Source organism: Schistocerca cancellata, chromosome 4 (genome assembly GCF_023864275.1).
Source record: "Schistocerca cancellata isolate TAMUIC-IGC-003103 chromosome 4, iqSchCanc2.1, whole genome shotgun sequence".
NCBI lineage: Eukaryota > Metazoa > Arthropoda > Insecta > Orthoptera > Acrididae > Schistocerca > Schistocerca cancellata.
In genome coordinates this window covers 600,183,906-600,207,222 of record NC_064629.1, presented here as the reverse complement: position 1 = coordinate 600,207,222, position 23,317 = coordinate 600,183,906, and the positions used below count along the sequence as shown (strand labels likewise).

Genomic DNA, 23,317 nt, shown 5'->3' with positions numbered 1-23,317 from the left:
GCTTGGGAGACTCGGTATGCATTTTTAGACTTGTGTGAAAAGTGTGACTGTCTGAAAAGTTACCAAAGCACTTCTTTTTTCAGTATCATATCCTTCACTGCTTGTCGGACAGCACATACAAAGTTGAGAACAAAAGTGCAGAAGTGACAAAGGTGGGACAAGTAGCTGCCCATGGAGTCAGTGAAAATTGTCCATGTATTTGCCTGGAGTAATTTAGGAAAACCATGGAATAGTTGGTTGAAGATTGGGGGCTTTCATCCTCCTGAATACAATACCATTCTGCTTAAAAAAGTACAAACTCATTTGGTTTGTCCCTAGTGTCCTAGTGTACAGTAATGTTTTGTAAAGAGGTTATTTAATAATGTAAAAAGTGAGTGTTATACTGTTCATTTTTCAATGATGATAAATGCACACACTTCACTGATTATACACATATTATTTCATAATGTAATGATAAAAGCACTATTAGCTGATGTCACAACAATGGCAACAATGTTTGGTTTGTTTTATTGCTATTATTATTATTATTATTCGTATTATCTCATGTTGTATCTTTTACCAAATCCTTCCTCTGCATTATCTAAGTAATCCTTCACTGTACAGAATTTATTGCTTAACAATTACTTTTTAAGTAGGATAATTTTAGTAATCAGTTTAATCATTTCAAGCTCTTTATTGCACAATCTTATTTGTGGTTACAGAATGCTGTTTCGAGCTTTATGTTCTTACTTCCTCAATAAATTTAATTTCAGTCATGATCTTGTGGCATGGTCATGGACTGAGCTGTCTGTGCAGTACACATCAAGGTTATTTTCTGTATGTATAATAATTAACTGGTAAATGTACTCACATAGTGTAGCTCCTCAGTATTTTGAATAGATCTTTGCAATGAACATAATTATTATATTTGGTCATTATTCTTATGATGCTTTTCTGTAGTCTAAAAATTGTTCATATTTTGTGCCCTTGAAAAGAATTCCACAGACAATAATTGAGTTTACATATTGTCACACTGAAACCACTGTCAAGTTGACATCTGAATGTAGGGTTGTCAGGGAAGCACAACATGTAGCACTGAAAGCACATTTATTACTGACACCTACATACAGTCAGAACAGAACTGAACTCTAGCACAGAGACGACAGCTATTTTACAAACATTGAATATTTCAGAATATACAATCATTACAAACATAAGATATTATAAGAATCTTCCAGAAATGATACACAATAAAAACAAATAATTTCTGATAGTACGGTTTCAGCTGGTGAGCAGTAACATGCTGGCTAGCAAAGCTAACCACTGTGTGTGACTGCATGCACCACAGCTTGCAGCATTGCTCCCTCTTTTGGACAAGCAGCAACTTGCTGTTTCAGAAGTTCTTGTTGCAGCTGACTACAGCACTCAGGATGTGGATGTTGTTGTTGTTGTTGAGGTCTTCAGTCCTGAGACTGGTTTGATGCAGCTCTCCATGCTACTCTATCCTGTGCAAGTTTCTTCATCTCCCAGTACCTACTGCAACCTACATCCTTCTGAATCTGCTTAGTGTATTCATCTCTTGGTCTCCCCCTACGATTTTTACCCTCCACGCTGCCCTCCAATACTAAATTGGTGATCCCTTGATGCCTCAGAACATGTCCTACCAACCGATCCCTTCTTCTGGTCAAGTTGTGCCACAAACTTCTCTTCTCCCCAATCCTATTCAATACTTCCTCATTAGCTATGTGATCTACCCATCCAATCTTCAGCATTCTTCTGTAGCACCACATTTCGAAAGCTTCTATTCTCTTCTTGTCCAAACTATTTACCGTCCATGTTTCACTTCCATACATGGCTACACTCCATACAAATACTTTCAGAAATGACTTCCTGACACTTAAATCTATACTCGATGTTAACAAATTTCTCTTCTTCAGAAACGCTTTCCTTGCCATTGCCAGTCTACATTTTATATCCTCTCTACTTCGACCATCATCAGTTATTTTGCTCCCCAAATAGCAAAACTCCTTTACTACTTTAAGTGTCTCATTTCCTAATCTAATACCCTCAACATCACCCGACTTAATTCGACTACATTCCATTATCCTCGTTTTGCTTTTGTTGATGTTCATCTTATATCCTCGATGTAGATCTTGTCAATGTCCTCTGGTGGTACCAGTGAATCCATGTGTTCTGGTCATGGCTTTACATTCTCTTCAATGCAATGAGCATCAAAAGTAGCTTCCCCATGAAATTATGAAATTGTAAAGTGGGTCTTCAGTTTCCTGGAACATCCCATCATTTATCTGGACTGTAGTAGGTCTTCATGTGGAGGACACGAACAATGTTTCTGTGCTCTTGTCTCCTGAGTGAAAGTCATAATCTGTGGCTTCATATGTAACATCTGACAAGCACCAACAGATATGATGTGGTCCAAAGAATTGCACCAGTAACATTTTGATAGTCCCATTTTCTTCACAGGCATAAAAATTCATGCAAGGATTCTGGGGCTGTATCTCCCTGGCAACTGCTTCATTTTATATCATTCTTCATCGTTCTCCTGAGTGACCAGGTCCTGTATCTGAGCCAGCTCCCTTGCTTCTTTGGTGCTGGTGACAAGATGTTTCATGTAGTTATCCTGAATGTCATCTGGTTGAAATGGGAACAGTGTATCAATTGCCTTTTTGGCCATGCAACTGTGGATCATAAAGAAAGATGGGAAGCCTTTAATGTTCTGCTTCAGTGTGTTGCATGCAAATTTCATATAGAGTAGTATTACATTCCTATCTCTCTGTTCAATATCAAAGTCCACTGAGTGAATATATATCAATGTCTTATTAAAGCATTCTGTATGGCTATTTGTCTGCAGATGGTAGGCAGTGTCATCCTGTGGGTAATGTCGCTACATGAAATGACCTCTGATACTAGTCTCAACTGGAAAACAATTACATGACCATACATGGTGCTCTGTGTTTCAAAATTATATGTTCTACAAGGAAACTTCCCAATATCTAGAGCACAGCTTTGTTGCCAGTGTAGCAGGTGAGGTAGTCAGAGTAAACTAATCTCCATTGATACACATTTGTCGACTACAGGAACCTCCCCAAGAGGTCAATTCCAATTTGATGGAATGGTGCTGCTCCAGGTGGGATTGGTATGACATGCCCAGGAGGTAATTACAGCATGTTCTCCCACCATTGGTATTCCTTACAGTGATTCACATATTGTATAAATTGCAGACCTGCATCCAATTCTGTCTAGAATCTTCACAAATCCCAAGTGACCAAATTTCGGAGTGTCATTCAAATGTTTCAGGATAGCTAGCCATAAATGACCTGGGATAACAAGCAACTGTTTCTGGCCCCACTGGATCATAATTACTCTCATAAAATTCACATTTATTAACTGGAATTTTTCTTTGATCAGTTCTTCCTTCATTAGGGCTTCTATGTTTTCAGCACTGCTGGATCTTCCAACTGTTCAGCATCAATGTCATATAGTGCAACAATGACTGAGATTTTCCCCATGCTGCTGTGTGCCACCAAATGTTTCCTTGAAAGATAGGGAGTGTCCATGTATTTGCATCAATTTTTGTATACTGCATTGATGTCGTACTCCTCGAAGGTTTGGTGTCCATCATACCTGTTGACCTGATGGAGCTTTAGGGCTAGTCAGCCAGCTTAGAGAATAGTGGTCCATAATAATGCTAAATGATTTGCCAAATGAGTATGATAAAACTTTCTGATGGCCCAGACAACTGCAAGGCACTCTTTCTCAGTTGTGGAGTAGTACATCTCGTGCTTTGAGAGTATTCTGGAGGCATAAGCTATCACCTTTTCATCAGCTTCCTGAATTTGCACTAGAACTGTACATGACCCTAACTCCCAGCATCAGTGCAAAGTTCTGTCGAAGAACTCTCATCAGACAATGCTAGGACTGGAGAAGATATTAGAACTTTCTTAAGGATGAGGAAGGATCTTTTTCTCATACTGTTGGAGGAAAATTTGGCATCTCACTGCAGTAGCTCTTTCAACGGACGTGACTTGGAACACAAATTCTTTATGAAACACTGGTAGTACAAGCACACTCTAAGAGAGCTTTTCACTTCATAAATGTGATGAGTAGTCAGAAAATATGTGTCTGCCCTAACTTTCTCTGGATCAGAACAAAGTCCATTACCATTAACTAGAAGGCCTAAGATTATTGTTTCTTGGGCAATGAAGAGGCACCTTTTTAATTTCAGGTATAGGACTCCATTCTGAACACATTTCAACACTGTTATCAGATGTTCTTCAAATGTCTTCAAAAAACCAAAATGTCATCCAGATAAGAAAGAAACTTTGTCCATTAAGTTGTCAAAGCAGGTTGTCCAGAACAGTTCTAAATTAGCTGAGCCGGGATGGTTCCTTTGAAAGGGCACGGCCGATTTCCTTCCCCATCCTTCCCTCACCCGAGCTTGCGCTCCGTCTCTAATGACCTCGTTGTCGACGGGACGTTAAACACCAATCTCCTCCTCCTCCTAAATTAGCTGAGCATTACATAGTCCAAATAGTGTAGCTTTGAGGTCATGGAAGCTATCATGTTTTATGAAGACAGTCTTTTCCTTGTCAGCCTCATCAACATCATTTTACCAGTAGTCTGTGTGCATCTCCAAAGTTAGAAAATACTTTATTCCTTTCAAGCAGTCTAGTGTATCATGAATGTGTGGTAACAGTCAAATACATTTCTTTGTGATTTTGTTCAGTCATTGATAGTAGATGCAAAAATGCCATGTGCTGTCCTTCTCCTTCACAAGGACCAACAGAGGTGACCAATGATGCTATGAAATTTCAATGATGTCATCTTGCAGTACCTTCTCCACATCCTTCCAGATTAAGCATTTTTCAATTGGAAACACTCTACATGACCACTGGTTTATTGGTGGATGATACTCATTGTTGATATGGTGTATTACCATAGTCTGTTCGACCTGGTTCTTTTTTTTTTTCCCTCCACTTCAGATTTGAAAGTGTCCAGAAACTGACCACAATATCACTCACCAGAGTTGTTCCTCAGTCAAGCCAGATCATATTGGGAGTTCGATAGTTGCTCCAACCCAGCATTGTCTGTAGAGATAGCGGATCATGATTCTTTGTCAGGAGCATTAAGCTGCCATTCCTTTACTAGTATGGCAACTCCCATGCACATACCTTTAGGGATGAGTTGTGGCTGCTCATGAAAACTGATCAGCCAAATTTCATTTTGTCCAGCTATAATGATATGATTGTCACTGGTGTGTAGCTTTCCTTTCTGAACCTGAGTAGCTTTTTGCAGTTGACAAAAGCTTCACAATTTAACTGAGCATTTTAACTGTTGACTAGAACTCATCTCATTGATGATAGTGGGATAACAATGTCTTTAAAGACAAGCAGCCATATTGAGAAATCTTTTCTATGTGTATTGGTTGTAATAGCTTTGTCAGTCTTGAGCTCTGATCTTCAACATTTATGACTCCTTGAGATGCGTGCAATGAGTCCTGTCTGAGAGTAAATACATTTTACTAAAATTTGAAGGGCTCTGATATGTCATTGACAGGTATTCCTACAATACATGTGCTTGTCAGCTGGACTTTTATATCACACAACATAGTCTTCTTCGGCTAACAATGATAAGAATTCAACATTTCAGAAAAGGAATACTGAATTGACGGCCACTAGATAAGATGGCCATTGATGATGACTTCAAAGAGATTACCTAACATCTTGGTGACTGTCGTCTGCCAATAAAGCACAGTCTTTGGTTTGATTTCTCCACATTATTTATGTGAATGTTCCAGTTTAAGTTATTCATAATTGTAGTTCCTGGGTATTTAACTGAACTGACAGCCATTAGTTCTGTGTGATTTATTGTGTAAACAAAGTTTAAAGTTATCTTTTCACACTCATGTGGATTACCTCACACTTATCATTATTCAGAGACAGTTGCCACTTTTTGCACCATATGGATATTGTGTCAAGTCATTTTGCATTTGATATTGATCTTGCGATGATTTTACTAGACAGTAAATGATAATATCCTTGACAATCAGTTTAAGAGGGCTGCTTAGATTGTCTCCTAAATCACATATATAGACTGGGAACAGCAGAGGGGCTATAACACTTCCTTGGGAAAAGTCAGACATCGTTATGTTTTACTCAATGATTTTTCATTGACTACTACAAACTGTGACCTTTCTGATGGGAAATCATGAATCTACTCACACACTTGAAGCGTGTGAAGGCGCACAATTTGATTAGAAGTCTTGTGTGTCAAAAGCCTTCCAGAAATCTTGAAATCTGGAATCAATTTGAGATCCCCTGTTGACGGAACTCATTACATCATGGGAATAAAGGGTTGGTTGTGTTTCACAAGAACAATATTTTCTGAATCTGTGTTGACTATGTATCAATAGATTGATTTCTTTGAGGCAATTAATGATGTTTGAATGTGTAGTATCCACCACTATTATATTTCAGCACTGAGCAGTGGTGCGCTCCATTATGCGTGGCTGAGAAATGTATTGTTGGCCACACTTCTCAGCCGCCAGCTCTGTTAACTATGGAGTCTTACCTAACGCAACTACTGACGCCTACAAGCCAGTTTTCATCATTCTATGTTTCTGCTCCACAGCTTGGAAGTGGTACACAATGGTGGACCTGTTGTTCAATGTTGATTCAGCTACACTCTAGACTTAGAATCCGAATGCTATACTGGAACTTGGTCTTCAATGTTCACTAGGCTTAGTACGTCAACGACTTGTAATATCCATCCACTGGGATCTTGCATTTCACTTTGAAATATATCTAAAAACAAAGATGATGTGACTTACCAAACGAAAGTGCCGGCAGGTCGATAGACACACAAACAAACACAAACATACACACAAAATTCAAGCTTTTGCGAGTGTATATCTGTCCTTTTTTCCCCCTAAGGTAAGTCTATCCACTCCCGGGATTGGAATGACTCCTTACCCTCTCCCTTAAAACCCCCATCCTTTCGTCTTTCCCTCTTCTTCCCTCTTTCCTGACGAAGCAACCGTTGGTTGCGAAAGCTTGAATTTTGTGTGTATGTTTGTGTTTGTTTGTGTGTCTATCGACCTGCCAGCACTTTCGTTTGGTAAGTGACATCATCTTTGTTTTTTTATATATATATATATATATATATATATATAATTTTCCATAAAGGTTTTTATAACATGATAAAATGGCAACAAACTAGCAAACATCTACATTGGAAGCTCTACTCATGCAACTTATTCATCAGCAGGACGAAAACCAGGATCTGCTACTGAACACCCTCCAACCACTTCTTCAAACCTTACTGCAGACACAAGCAGCACAGAAAGTGCCAGTTTTTCCTTACTTTGATGAGGCTTTAGAAGGTTTGGAAGCCTATGAATTGGATTACTGGATTATTTCCATGCATTCAATGTAATTGATGCCAGCCTCATGAAATCTTTGTTTTTGTAATGGCCAAAATGTTACCAATGGCATACCCATATTATTGCATCCCTGGCAGCATTTTACCAATGCAACAAACAGCCAAATCAGATTCACAGAGAATGGGGTGCAGAGCTACAAGGTTTAGAGTGAAAATGTCATTTTGTTACCCCTATACATAAGAAGCCATATGGAGAAAAAATGATCATGGACATGATCATCTGGGGTACTCCAGACAGGAATTTCCAGCGTGAGGCACTTCAACTTGAAGACCCATTATTAGACAAAGTTTTGGACTAAGTACAAAGCTTCAAAGTGTCCTGAGTAGCAGGCAAGAGACTGGAGTTGTGGATCGACATAGCAGTGTTAATGTAAACACATATGGGCCAGCAGCCAATGGTCACACTAGTGGTGATTTGGACATAGCAACTGTACAGGCAGGATGCTGTACCATTAACCAACAATGTGCTCCACCCCACTCAAGCCAATCAAACCAGTCTTTAGTACCAAAACAATTGCCATAATGTCCAGATTGTTTTAAAAAACATCAATGTGGAGACTGTCCTGACAGATGGGCCTACAGCCAAAATTATCCTGCCAATGGCTTTTTAGCTTCTGTATGTCATAAGTCCCATCAGGCAAGACATCCTCCTCCGTGATACATTGATGTTAATCTGGTAGCCACTATAGACCATCAAGAGACCTCCAATAAGCTTCTTATAGATGTGGAAATTGCAGAGAAACCAGTTCAATGACAAATAGACACTGGCACAGCCATGTGCATTCTGAATTACAGTATCTATTTGATACTTGGAGCTCCTTCCTTGCAAGAAACAAAGAGACATCTAATGGCATAAAATAAAAATACTATCCCAGTATGTAGTCAAGTTGAACTGCCAACAACATACCATAATATCACCTGCCACATTACCTAATTAGTCATTAACAATGATTCAGCTGAGAACTTGTTTGGACTTGACTCTTTTCAGAAATTTGGATTTTCAGTAGACAATTCTGGGCATTTGGTATCTCAACATGTTTCATACTCAGACCTACAGACACTTTGCCTAGATTATGGGGACCTGTTTACCCCAGAACTTGGCACAGAAAAGGATTTTGAGGCACACATTGCACTGAAATGTAGTCCATGGTCTCGGTACTTTCAAGCCCACACCATTCCATTAGCTCTCAAAGACCAAGTAAAGGAAGAATTGGATTGTCTAACTGAAATTGGAGTTCTAGAACCTACTCCTTCTAGTCAATGGGCTACACTATTAGTCATAGCATGAAAGCCATCAGGAAAGATCTACCTGTGCAAGAATTTTAAAGTAATTGTCAACGCTTAATCAGAGACTGAGACATATTCTATTCCAAAGCCAGAAGAATTACTGTCAAAATTGACAGGTGGAAACTTCTGCTCTAAAATAGACCTAGTGGGTGCATACCTCCAACTTCCCCTTGATGCAGAATCTCAGTGTTTCTTACATTTAACATGATGCACAGGCTTTATCATTTGAAATGCCCAATGTTTGGTATAGCAAGTGCCCTGTCAGTTTTCAATGGTTTTTGGAACAATTGGTACTCAAAGTGGATGGATGCATTAACTATTTAGATGACATCATTGTAACAGGGAGAATCATGGAGGAACACCTTCACAATCTGAGATCTTTATTCAGCATCTTAGAGGAGACTGGTCTAAAATGCAGAAAGAAAAATACTGTTTCTTCCAGCCTGAGATTGAGTACCTCAGCCACATCATTTGCAGCTTGGACATTCATCCTCTGGATAAACATGTTGACTCCATAATCAAACTTCCCAGATCAACAACACTTAAGCAATTCTCTTCCTTTCTGGGGAAGATATTGTATTGCTGAACGTTCTTAGCCGCAACAGCAACAGAAACCACCCACTTGTACCAGTTATGCAAAAAAGGGGTGCCTTTCCAGTGGACACCAGCTGGTGAGTGCACCTCCCACAGGCTGAAATTCTAGTTTTTGACTGCCCGTGCTTCGCACATTTTGATCCAGGAAAGCAGATAGGTCTTGCAATGGACACATCTGATACAGGTATCAGAGTGGTTATGGTACATGGAGGCAGATGGCTCTGAGCACCCTGTGGCCTATGCATAGAAAACATTGACTGATACCCAATGCAGGTACTCCCAAATAGAAAAAGGAGCACCGGCTATCATCTTTGCATTAAAGAAATTCCACATTTTTGTTTATGGCACAAAGCTTAATTTCATCACAGATGATAAAGTACTGATCTCCTTATTCAATCCAGCAGTGATGATTCCAGATAGGACTGCTCCCCACCTCCAGTGCTAGGCTTTATTTTTGGCACACTACCAGTATGAGGTACACTTCTGCAACATGAATGAGCATGCCAACGCTGATGCCCTCTCCCGCCTTCCATGGGGACCCAGTCCAGAGTCCGACAAAGAAGAAATTATGTGTTTTCACATCAATGAAGAAGCAGAAGCCACTATAGATTCTTTTCCCATTATCACCTCATGGCTCGCAGATGCAACTGGTAGTGATGAGGTATTCCAACAAGTCTGGAGTCACATATTTCATGAATGGCCCAAACGACAACCTCCCAAGGCTTCAATGGCATTCTGTTAGTTCTTTAATGCCTGCCATCAGCTCATGTTGATCGATTGAGTAATTCTACTCATTTCCAATGAGGGAGATCCATGAGTAGTCATTCCTTATACATAATGTTGGCAAATTCTGCAACTATTGCACCAAGGCCACTCAGAGTATCCCGAACTAAACGCCTGGCTTGCAGGTTCACTTACTGGCCAGGCATGAAACATGAGATTGAACAACTCACCCAAACATGTCCATCCTGCCAAAGCCAGCAGGCAGCCCCACAACTTTCATTTGCTCCTTGGCCACCATGTGCTTGCCCTTGGGAGAGGGTACACATTGATTTTGCTAGGTCAGTGCTTAACTCCTTGTTCTTTATAGTGGTTGATGCTTACACCTGATTTCCGTACACCAGCCAATGCAATACCACATCAACCACCAGTACCATCACACATGTAGAAAACTGTTTTGCAATTGGAGGTCTGCCAGAAGATCTCATAACTGACAATGGTCCGCAATTCTGTAGCAAGGAGTTTCATAGTTTCTACGCCCAGCATAGCATTTGCTACATTCCTATGACCCCCCTTCCATCCACAATTGAATGGAGAAGATGGGAGGAAGGTCCACACATTCGAAACTCAGATGAAGAAATACCTCTAGGAACACTCCACTGATGCATCACAAACTTTTTTTTTTTTGAGCAGTTACACACCCATTGGATATAAGAGTCCTGCAGAACTTCTTCATGGACAGCAGTACCAGACCCTCTTCAGCCTGCTCATGCCAATGCCATGACCAGCGCCACTACTGTCTGCTTCCAAGTTCCACCTGGGGCTCTTGGTGTGGACGAAAGGATTTGACTGGCAACCAGCCTGGATTCCAGGAACTATTGTCCATTCGTGGGGCCGGTAGGTCTTGAGAGTGCAGCTTCCAGACCGGGTGGTTCTGTGACATGCCAATCAACTTCATCCACAATTAGTTGCCCAACAAATTTTTCTGTTTCTCTCTCTGCACCACCATCACCAGTCCCATAGTTCCCATCTTACCCCAAGCCACCCAGCCAGAGTAACATCAGAATTATAAATGTTTTTTGACCACAGCCAGCTGACCAACACCACACCCCAACAAGAGTGACTTACCCCAGCTGTCAACCAGCCCCAGAGGCTGCCCTTTCCAGACTATGAGATGTTGCCTGGTCACCAGCCACGAGTAATTCCAGATGAAGATGAAGACCTGCCGCTGGCTCCCCCTGCTCCACCGGCTCTGCTGTTGATACCCCCACCATACAACCTTCACCTGCAGCCAAGATGTTTTCGTCCATATGCAGCTGTGTCCCACTGCTGAGGACTCGGAGGAGGACCCCATAGATGTGTGTTCATTTGCAGAAGATTCTCCCTGCTTCCCCAAGGGGGAAGGGGAGTGGTATCCATCACTATTACATCTCCACACTGAGCAGTGGTGTGCTCCATTACGCATGGCCAAGAAATGCATCGTTGGACGCACTTCTCCATGTGCAGACTGCTGCTATAATTGCAGGCTTTTTTCACGTGTACACACTTCAAAACACAGTGTTTGGCCATCCATAACACTCAGCGATTGGCCGCCCAGAATATACAGTGACCGCAGCCACCAGCTCTGTTAAATATGGAGTCTTATTTAACGCAGCTACTGATGTCTACAAGCCAGTTTTCATCATTCTATATTTCTACTCCACAGCTCAGAAGCTCTACACTGTTGTGGACCTGCTGTTCGATGTTGATTCAGCTGCACTCTGGACTTAGAATCTGAATGCTATACTGGAACTTGGACTTCAATGTTCACTAGGCTTAGTATGTCAATGGACTTGTGATTTCTGCTGGAATTTAACATTCCACTTGCACTTCCTGGACTTTGGAATAACCGCTATCAGTTTACATAATTTTCCATAAAGTGTTCATCAACAACTTGGTGCTTGGTTACAGATTTATTTGTGTCAGTGTTGTGTCAATAACCACAGAACAGTGGTATATTTATTGTGTTATTCCTAGTTATAACACAATGCAGCATATGTTCCAGAATCCTACTGCAAATTGGTGTCAGTGATATGTGTTGGTAATTAATCAGATTACTCCTCTTTCCTTTCATGAGTATTGGCATGACCTGTGCAAATTTACAGTCTTTCGGTACAAATCTTTTGTTGAATGAGTGGGTTGTATGTGATTGCTAAGCATGGGACTACTGTATCAGCGTACTCTGATGGGAACCTAACTGGTATAATATCTGGGCTGGAAGACTTGCCTTTGTTAAGTGATTTAAGCTGTGTCACTATACCAAGGATATCTACTTCTAAGTCACTCATATTGGCAGTTGTTTTTTATTTGAATTCTGGAATATTTACTTCAACTTCTTTGGCGAAGTAATTTCAGAAGACTTTGTTTAATAGCTTCACTTCAGTGGTACAATAATTGTGTAATGCTCACAGTTTAGGTACTGACTGTATCTAGCTGCTAGTGTACTTCACATATGACTAGAATCTCTTAGAAATTTCTGTCAAGTGTCAAGACAGAGTTTTATTGTGGAAACTATTAAATGCATCTCTAAGTTTTGAACTTCAGTAAAATATCACCAGTCTAGGAGATTTTGTGTTTTTATAAATTTAGCATGCTTTTTTTGTAGTTTCTGCAATAGTGTTCTGACATATCCATCAACTCCTATTGACACTATTTCATTAAATTTTAACCACATCTGATCTAGCCAGCCAGTGTGGCCATGTGGTTCTAGGCGCTTCAGTCTGGAACCGGGTGACCACTACGGTTGCAGGTTCGAATCCTGCCTGGGGCATAGATGTGTGTGATGTCCTTAGGTTAGTTAGGTTTAAGTAGTTCTAAGTTCTAGGGGACTAATGACCTCAGATGTTAAGTCCCATAGTGCTCAGAGCCATTTGAATACCTGATCTACACTTACTAGTGAGATTGCAAGGAGTGGAGACAGTCTCTTAGAAAGGCATTTACGATATCTGATTTCTTAAAGTAGATATATTTTGTGTCTGTTGTTGGTGGATTTGGATATTGCAGCGGCCAGTCTTGCTGCTATGACCTTGTAGTCGTTATCTTGTGGTCAAGTATGTTTTCACAACCATTACAATTTGAATGGGCTCCTGAACTAATTGCTCAAAATAATTTTCAGAAACAGCATTTAGTACAACTTCTGATGATGCAAACATATTTGTATGACTGAGGTACCTGTTTGATATTGGACTCAAGTTTTCTTTGACGTGTTCACCAACTGTGTCATCTTAGTTGGAGTGTTATTAAAAGGAACCAATTATTAATTTATTCCAGTTGCTAAGTATAATCTCTGCCCATACTAATTTACAGTACTATCTACTTCACTTTCACTACAAGATAAACTACTTCTAACAACAAACATGCCACCATCAACTGCATGTAATCTATCCTTTCTGAACACCATTAGGTCCTTTGTAAGAATTTCGGCTGAACTTATCTGCGGCTTTAGCCAGCTTGTGGTACCTATAAGGATTAAACCTTATTTGCTTTCTACTAATGCTTGGAGCCCTGGTTCTTTCCCTACACAACTACAACAATTTACAACTGTAATACTGATTGTTGCTATGTCTACCCACGTTCTGTGTTTGTCCTGCACCCTTGGAGACGCCACACCCCCTATGGCAAGTTGTGTTGATGCCTGGTGACACTGACTGGAGGAGGAAAAGGAGCTGCCTCCTGAGGTGTGTAAGTCTTGGGGATGTGGTGACTGCTGTATTGCTTCATGAGACTACGACTGGTTGTGACGGTGCACCTTCTCCCTGTCATACATGTGTGACATCCCTGATGCTCAGTGATTGTCTCCAAAGTCCCTGCGGTAATGTTTGAGTGTGTTTCCATACAGTACATCAGAGATGTGGGGTGTATCCTTGTTGTCACCTATGAATGGTGAGAGCAGATGCAGGAGGGTGTACAGTTGTCTGATGTGGACTACTTCAGCAATGATGTGACCATTGACTGGAATTGCCCTGTAACTGTTAAGCAATAGGGTTACTGCTGCCTACATTGACATCTCTCCCATGGTGTTTGATATTTGTTGTTTGTATGTGTGAACCATTCTTCCTAAGTCTCCATTAGATGCTATGTGAAATGATGCCACTGTGATCTCCGATACGTCAGATTCTGCATATATTTCGGATGTAAATCGGAGGCCACTGTCCATTATTACAGTGCTAATATTTTTGTCCGTCCACAGAAGGTTGCCTCTGTGATGGTGGGAGTCATATTAACCATGTAAAGGTAATTAAACAATGTATCCACCACGAGGAGCCACATCAAATTTAGGAAAGGCATAGTGAAGTCCATGTGCATCCTATCTTGTGGGTCATGGTGCAAAGTTTTGTGGTGAAGGTACTTGATGTTCAGCATACCTGTTATATTCATATGCCAGATGCTTGATGACACTGTTGACCTGCAGCTTATACATATGTCAGTATGTTCTTCATGTGTGTCATTCCCTAGTAGTCCTGATGTAGAACAAGCAACATTTGACACCTCCATGAGTGTAAAATCATTACATGGAATATGTTGCAATCTGCAGGCAGTAGTATAACTTCATCAACAACAAAATGGAAATCATTCAAGTGAAAGGTTGTCTGCAGTGGGGAAGTTGTAGGGGCTGATTACTTTGGAAGCCAGTCTGGATGAAACCAGTGCAGGATGTGCTGAAGCACTGAACATTGTCTTGTGTCATAGGCTTGCTTGGTGTATGTTTTGGGAAAGTGTCACACAGCATCATGAACTGACAAGTTGATTTGGAAGCAGACCACTGCCCTAGTATCTAAAGCTTTGTTGGGTAGGTGGAGCAATGTGTCAGCATTATTGTGTTTAGTTGTGGACTTGTAGAGAACTTAATAGTCATAGCTACTGAGGGCCATAATTGCAGGCACTGTGCTGTTCACTCTGATAGCCTATTGTGTGGCCTGAATGTTGCCAGAAAAGGCTTATGATTAGTGATTAGGTGGAAGGGTGCTCCTAGAGACAGTTGTGGAATTCTCATTATATCCAGGAATAATGCCTGTTTGTATGTGTTAGCGTTTTCAAGCATATTTGTTTGCATGTACAACACCTTCAGTATTATTTTTAGACAGTACTTGCCCTATGCAATACGATGATGCACTGACTGCTGAGATCAGTGGTCAGCAGGTTGATATGGTGACAGCCATAAGGCAGGTTGGAGATATTCCTTCAGTTTTTTGTTGATTGTCACAGACCAGTCTCCATCGGAATTGTGCACTCTTCTTCTATAACTAATGTAGGGGATAGGCACTGGTAATTGCATGTGGATTAAATTTAACATAACACTTTGTTTTGCTCATGAAAAATTGTAACTGTGTTACATTCTTGGATGTTCTCAGACTGTTGGTGGTTTCTAAAAGATTTTCCAAAGGATGGATGCCATTTTTGTTCAGTATGTGACCCAACATTTCAGTTCTGTCAGGAAGAATTTGCTTTTGCTAAAGTTGCAGCTCTGCACAGCTGCCTACACTTTTTTGAACAAGGTGTGTAGATTTGGCATGTATTTCTGTTGATTAGCTCCTGTGATGTCCAAATAGTTTATGTATGACAGTATGTCTCTCATCAATTTTTCTAAATGTCATGGAGCAGCACTAGTGCACTACTGATACTGACATGCAAGTACCAAAACTGGTGGAGAGTGAATGCTGTTTCAACCACAGCTACCATCTGAGACTTCTCCTAAGAGTATCTGCAGGTATGAATCTGTGAGGTCAATCTCTGAGAACAACTGGATGGCAGAAAGCTTCTTTGGCGTGTGGAATGAAATAAATGTCAGTAACTGGTTGTGAATCAACTGTTACTTTGAAGTCAGTGGAAAGATTCAGTTTCACATTTTATTTTTATATGATCACTGGTGGTGTTTCCCATAGACTGGAAGGGATTTGTCTAAGGATGCCCTGCTGCTTTAATCAGTCCAAGCCAGCTTTAACTGCCTATTTTAATGTAGATGGAATAAACTGAGCACAAAAGGAAAGGGGGACAGCTAATGGCTTTAAAGTGATGTGGTTAGTTGCTCAGCCTGGTCTGGGTGAAAATATGGGAGAAAATTCATTACACAGTGCCTCTAGCAATTAGGATGGAATTGTGGCCTAAATGAGGTTTACTGTATTAGTGATAATAATCCAAAAAGCTGAAAAGGTATTTTTTTTTAAATCCACAAATATTGTCTACCACTAGAAACCTTTTAGACCTTCATGATTAGTTTTTTCTACTTCAGTAAATTATGCAGCACTTACATAATCATTCACCTACATCACTAGTCTCCTTTTCAAAAGATGGCCTGTTTTGCCTGGTATTCTATTTAATTTTGTTTGTTTGACCCTGTAATTGCAATCTGAGTAATGGCTTCCAACAAAATATTGATTATAAAGTAACTTCTCACATTTAAATCTACATTTTTTCATTTTTAAACCGTAGGGGTGGGTCTTAATTCTATTTAATATATTTATGCTTAAAATTTCTGCCAGTGGTTAATAAGTAGAGCTGTTTATAGACTAGTATTTAGTTTTGTTCTACAACTTGAGTTGATAGTTGGATTTTTAATGCTTTAAGACTGATGTATTCTCCACAATTTATTCATTATAGAACCATTCTTGCTATTTGATCAGATATTACCCAATATCTACAATGTGATTTAATTTCATTATTTTAACTAACTTCTTCATTATTTATTGTATTATATTATACTATTCATAGCTCATGAAGATGGTTGCTGAGATCTAAATAGCCAGCAGCTTACCCCAAATATAGGATACATTAAGTTATGTCTCTTGATGAACTAAAGAGAATGGATGATCTTCAGATTAAAGTTTATAATACAATACATTTCATGACATGGCAAACTTGTCTCAAGTATGAAAAGCATGCATCTTTTTGGAATTTTGTACCAGGAGCTTATAATTAAAATGATGGTGTTCCAAGTGCTGTAGTGTGAGCTGTATACATTGCAGGACCCTCAAACATCATATGAATGTTCATTAATCAGTGTGCTCCTGGAGTATGCTGGGAAAAAAATCATTCCATTTTCTGCCACCAGGTGAAAATATGGTGCTGTACGCTGACAGAATGTGAAATGTTTCCTGTTTTGATGTCAGTATGCTCACTGTTGCTTGGTAATGCATGTTGAGTTCTTTTGTGAAGTGACTGTTGGTGCAAAGGGTTAAGAAGGTTTGAAGTTTTCCATGCAAAATGCAATGGCTATTAGATGGAAGACTGTGCACTGCTGGTAATGTTGTTTTATCAGAACAACAGCAACAGCAGCTCTGCATTGTGATAATATCACTCACAGAAACCGCTGCGAAGAGGCCGATGTAAATAAATGGGCTAAAGAATATGATCAAGAAATTTGAAAAACAGGTGAATAAAGTGGTGCACCAGACAGAGGGAGGTGGTCAATTCACATCAAGTTGTTGATGAAGTTGCTATAGCTATAGTTGAATGCACAGTACATCTCCCAAATTCTGCAACTTATGCTTCAGCTGTGTCACAGGAATTGTCTCTCCCCTGATCAACAATTAAAAAGATTTTGCAGTGCAGTTTACACTTATATCCTTACAATATTCAGACTGTGCACCAAATGAAGCCACAAGATAGGCTACAATGCCATGACTTTGCCCTTTGTTTTCTGGTATGGTTGGACAAGGCTCATTTTACTCTGCACAGTGATGATAATGTACAGAGCTGTCCCATATGGGGGTCTACTCTATCCCATGTTGTGCAGGAAGATCTACTGCACTCAGCTTATGTGACTGTGTGGTGTGTCTTTAGAAGCTCCTTCATTCCCGGTAAATTTTTCTTCAGGGAGATCACACCTCAAGGCTTGTTACATGTACAGAAACATGTGCACATTATGAAGACCTCCTTGTGCAACATAATTCCAGCTTTGCAAGAATGAAACTGTGTCCACACTACTATTTTCATCCAAGATGAGGTGACACTACATGTCGCTTGTCAGGTGAAATATTTGCTTCAAGAAACCTTCGGTATTGACCTATCATCTCTAGACAACTTCAAGATGTGTGACCTTCCAGATCTCCTGATGTAAATCCAAGTGACTTCTGGTTGTGGTGATATCTGAAAGATTGCATCTATAAGAGTTGTATCTGGACTCTTCCTGATTTCAAGCACAGCATACAATGACATTACACTGGATATGCTGCAAGCAACTATTGATCATGCTGTGTTACAGATGCTTCATGTTGCTGAGTCAGGTGAGCATGTGAATACATGTTGTAACTTGTGATAATATCCTGATAAATGTTCCAGTACTACTGTTATCATGTGTTTGATTGTTACTCCCCTTTTCCTGCATCCGAACCACATTCTGACTGCTTACAGTAACATATTTTCACCTAATGGCAAAAGTGAAACAATTATTTTTTTTTCACTATATTCCATGAGTGCATCACCTGGTGGGGAAATGTGGGACAATTATTTTTTCAATATGTTACATGAGTGCACCAACTGATGAACGAACATACCTGTGATGTTTCAGTATTTGTAATGTATGTGGCCCACACTGCAGTACGCAATACTCCATCAGTTTAACTATAACCACCCAGTATACATTGATAGAATGAGGAATACAGAACCTTAGTAAAACATGTAAGTGACACTATATATTTAAGCCAAAGGCCAAAACGAAAATGGATATAACATGTTTAGACTTGGCTGAAAGTTCATGACATTGTAGCCTGCATATTTTACGTTCTCAAAAACATCCAAAAAACTTGCTGCTAAGAAAGAGCAGCCACCTAGAATTGTATCAATTATTTTTGATTTTCTTGTCAGCAGAAAATCTATTAAGCATTCAAAGCTCTGTGACTATACAGTGCATGAAACTGATGAGCGTGAACCAACATATAAAGAGTTTGCGTAAGTTCAACTACAACAAATCAAAGTTAGTTACAGCAGTAGGGTAAACTTGCAAAATACTACACCTTCTTAACTCACTGGTCTACCACAATCCAGGAGAAGTTTTCAGTCTGTCATATTTTAAATTTTCCTTGTGTTACATCTACCTACCTTAATGCATTAGAGTAGTGAAATGTTATCAGTGACAAATAATGATGAATTGTAACATATGAAGTTTTTGTTATATTCAAGGAAGTAGCAATCTTTCTTTGAATTTATAGTAAATACTGCAGAAATGTGGAAAGTGAAGAACTACTACTCACTGCTCTTGTTAAAATTCAGAGAGATATAAAGCATTGTAAAATCAAAGATAAAATTGGCATGCATTGTTATAAAGATTAAAACATGCTATCAGTGTGTTCTCATACTAACTGGTACAATTTTTTGTGAACATGCCAATTTTTACAGTATTAAAACATAGACTTGAAGAAAAATTAAATTAATATAATTTTAAGAAACTTTAATGAGAATTTATTGAAAAGGTTATAACCCTTGGCTAATGTGATAGATGTCGAGACTTCACACTAATACCCAAGAACTGCAGCTGTATTGTAGCATATGAGCATGAATTGCAGTTAAAAAACCCTAAGGAAATTGAGTTTAAGGTGAATGCAGAAAGCAACCGTATGAAACGCTGAACCTACATGTTAAACTGTACTAGTAACAACTGTAAGAGTGGTACTTACCTTCATGCTGTTACAATCTTCAAATGAGTTGGAATCCCTCTTTAGGATTGATCTTCTTGGTTCCTCAGGAAAAAGTAAGTCCTCACGTAAATGTTCTCGGAATTTCATCTCAGGAACTCTGGTACTTTTGGTTTTATTGACAATTACACTGCATCCTGTAGGGTCTACATTATGTTCCATCCCAAAATAAGCAGCAACTCTGTGTACAAGCATTCTCTGATAGGATGACATGGGTGGAAATTTATGATGTGTGCGCCTGAAAAGAAATTGTTTAAAAATCACAAATTGTGGTATGATATATTACCCAGAAACTTAAACTAGAGTATTTCTCTCTGATCAACACTGTGAACCTAATGAGTGGAACTACCAAGGTGGCATTGTGTTTCACATGCCACATTGAACTGAATAGTTCACTGTCACTGACCTGTAATTTGAATTTTTAGAGCCAATATCAACAGTGGAATTATAACAGATATTAGCAGTGCATCAAACTTGCCAATCATCACTGTTAGGTGACTTTGATAGGCCATGCATTTGGTTATTGTTAATCTAGAGAGAGGTAACACTTTGACCCAAATGACTCATAACCAGTTATATAAATATACTGCAGAGGTTGCATTATCTACCACCTTTCTAGATCAGTTGCTATCATATAGACTCCTTACAATGGATCTGAGTTGTTATTTTTTGGAAAGATTTAGGCTTATCATAGTAAATACAATTGACAATTATGACATTGGCCTTGGACTTTCCAGGACAGAGATCAGGAAATGTATTTGGAGTTGGTCACAATGGACTGGCTGTTTTCAAGTACAGTGTATTTGTGTGTGTAATGTGATGTGTCTCAAATGGAGTTAGTACTTAAAATAATGAACCATAAACACAGCTATGCTTAAGTTTTTGTAAGTTCAAGGACAGCACTGTCAAGAGCAGAAACTGTTGTATCAGAAGCAGTTACAGTTGTTATAATGGTAACACCAAACGAGATGCAGCTCTTGCTAGTACCAAACACATAAGCATCATATCCAGTTCTGCTGAATTTCACAGTGTTCAACAAGACTACAGGGGATTGGCTTTGTGGACATCTATTAAACCTCAATCAATTTTATTTGATTCAACAGGGAAGGTTCACTTTACATGAACCCCCATAACTTTAAAGCAAATTGATTTGGCACGTTCCATGATACCTCAATCAATTTCATTTGGTTCCACATCGAAGGTTTACTTTTCATGAACCTCCATTACTACAAAAGAATTTGACATGGCACTTTCCATGATACCTTCCACAGATTATATTGTGCTGCCTGATAAAATAAGGACTAGCAATATCAGCTTTCAGGAAATTGCTACACAGCTGAGGTTAGATCATACCATGATATTAATTTTGACCATATGATTTCAGGACTAATTTATTGCCTCATGATGATGTGTTATGCCCAAACTGGATATAATCACCTGAGGTTAAAGAAAGTGACAAATGTTTTCTGTACATTGACCCACACTTGGCAGGACACACTGGGAAAATGCTCACCATGCATTTATTATTGATGCATCTCAATTAGTTTATGCTGCAATATTTCATCATAGTAACATAAAGTTAGCATTCATAAAACCAGTCAAACTAAATGCTGCTGTGTTAGAATATGTACTGAAGCAATGCCTTCACACAGACCAATGTTCTTTTTTGGAAGCAATGGAATACATACAAACACACACACACACACACACACACACACACACACACACACACACACACACACACAGAGAGAAGGTCTGCTAGAAAAGTATTCCACCTTTTCTTGTGTGAACATGTGATGGATTTGAATGTAGTGTACTTACATGAGCCAACCTTGAACCTTTGTGTGCATGCGTGAATTTTTTACCACCTGTCGATAGTGTCAGTTGCAGCCATGCAGCAGTTGAGTGAGGCAGTGTGTGGTGCTCATGTCAGTTTTTCATTGCAAGGGAAATCACAGAATGACTGGAGCAGTGCTGCTGCATCAACGTCTGCCAGAAAGTGAGTGACAGCCACGTAGAAACCATTCAGAAGATTCAGATGGCTTTTTCTGATGATGGCATGAGCATCACACAGATTAAGGAGTGGTACAACCAGTTTAAAGACAGCTGCACATCATACGAGAGCAAGCCACACTCCAGTCGGCCATCAGTACACAAAAATGGCCAGGTCATTGCCAAAGCAAACACTGTGGTAAAGTGGGACCATCTTGTGAATCTCATAGAAATTGTAGAAGAGGTGGGCATCAGCACTTTTTTGGCACATCCCATTGTGACTGTAGATTCAAGTATGAAGAGAGTGTCAGTGAAATTCACACTGAAACTGCTGATGTCAGAGCAAAAGCAACTTTATGCTGAAGTCTCACATGACATGCTGGACTCCACGAACAGTGACCCCAACCTTATGGACACCATAATCACTGGTGATAAGTCCTGGGCACACAGGTACAACCTGGAAACCAAATCCCAGTCATCACAATGAAAGATCAAAGAAGGCCCACAAAGTCTGCAGCAATGTCAAAGTGATGCTGACTGCTTTGTTTGACTCCCGCAGTGTACCATGAGTACGCACCACAGGGTCAAAGAGTATTCCAGGGATGCCCTCCATTGTCTTCATGTAGCTGTGCATTGCAAGAGACTGGACTTGTGGTCAACAGGAAATTGGCACCTCCATAATGACAATGCTCCAGCACATTCATCACACTTGATTTAGACATTTTTTTGGCGAGAAACAAGATTTCTGTGCCTCAACAGGTTCCTTACTCTCCTGCTTTGGCCCCCTGAAACTTCTGGTTGTTCCCCAAACTCAAGAGGCTACTGAGAGGAACATGACTTCAGACAAGAAAGGACATTATGGCAGCAATGACAGCTGAGCTAAACTCCATTCCAAAAGAGGCTTTCTCGGCATGCTTCCACCAATGGCAGCACCAGTGGGAGAAGCATGTGGAGCCCCAAGGGAACTACCTTGCAGGTGACTAGGCGTCCAATGCTTCAGGTGAACCAGTTTTTTTCCCCTGCCAAAGAGCAGATAATTTTCTAACAGACCTTGTATGTACTACATCTCCTAAACCACTGGATCATTTTCAACCAAACTTGATACATATCTTTAAAGAACCACTGTGGAAGTAAGAACCACCTACCTGTCAAAGGAGTGAGGCTGGGGGTGAAAAAGAATAGCTCACGATGCAAAAATAGGCAGAATATATTCATTTGGTGTTTGAGAATGAGAGCACATAGTGACTTGCAACCAACTTTATACATAATTTCAAAACCTTATGAGATTGTTCTTGCTGATGCCTCCCTCAAAATCATGAAAGGAAAACACTTCATTGCTTACTATAGTTTTGCTGTTAATGCAGGAAAACTCCTGCATCATGCATGATGTTTTAGTTTATTAATTCCTTACTGTTAATTCTATTCACAACATGTTTTCTAGACAGTATCCACATATACCATGGGTGTACTTGCAAAATTATATCACTATATGATGCATAGTTCAGGAGATATGACATCATAAACATTGAGCTGTGTGAAAATGATACTGCGGGGCAAAATTTGCTAGAGATTGTAACGGAACATATTAAAGGCTTTACTGTACTGAAGTATGCGATACC

At 39.7% G+C, this 23,317-nt stretch overlaps 1 protein-coding gene across 5 annotated transcripts in view; it reads right to left on the bottom strand.

The window, feature by feature from the left end:
• The window catches only part of LOC126184543 (cAMP-regulated phosphoprotein 21), a 1,287,166-nt gene that overhangs the window by 298,216 nt on the left and 965,633 nt on the right, over nt 1–23,317 (bottom strand). For all 5 annotated transcript variants that reach the window (XM_049926953.1, XM_049926952.1, XM_049926954.1 and 2 more), the window contains one exon: nt 19,689–19,944. In XM_049926953.1, coding sequence (XP_049782910.1) covers nt 19,689–19,944 — 256 coding nt within the window. The remainder of the gene's footprint in view (nt 1–19,688; nt 19,945–23,317) is intronic.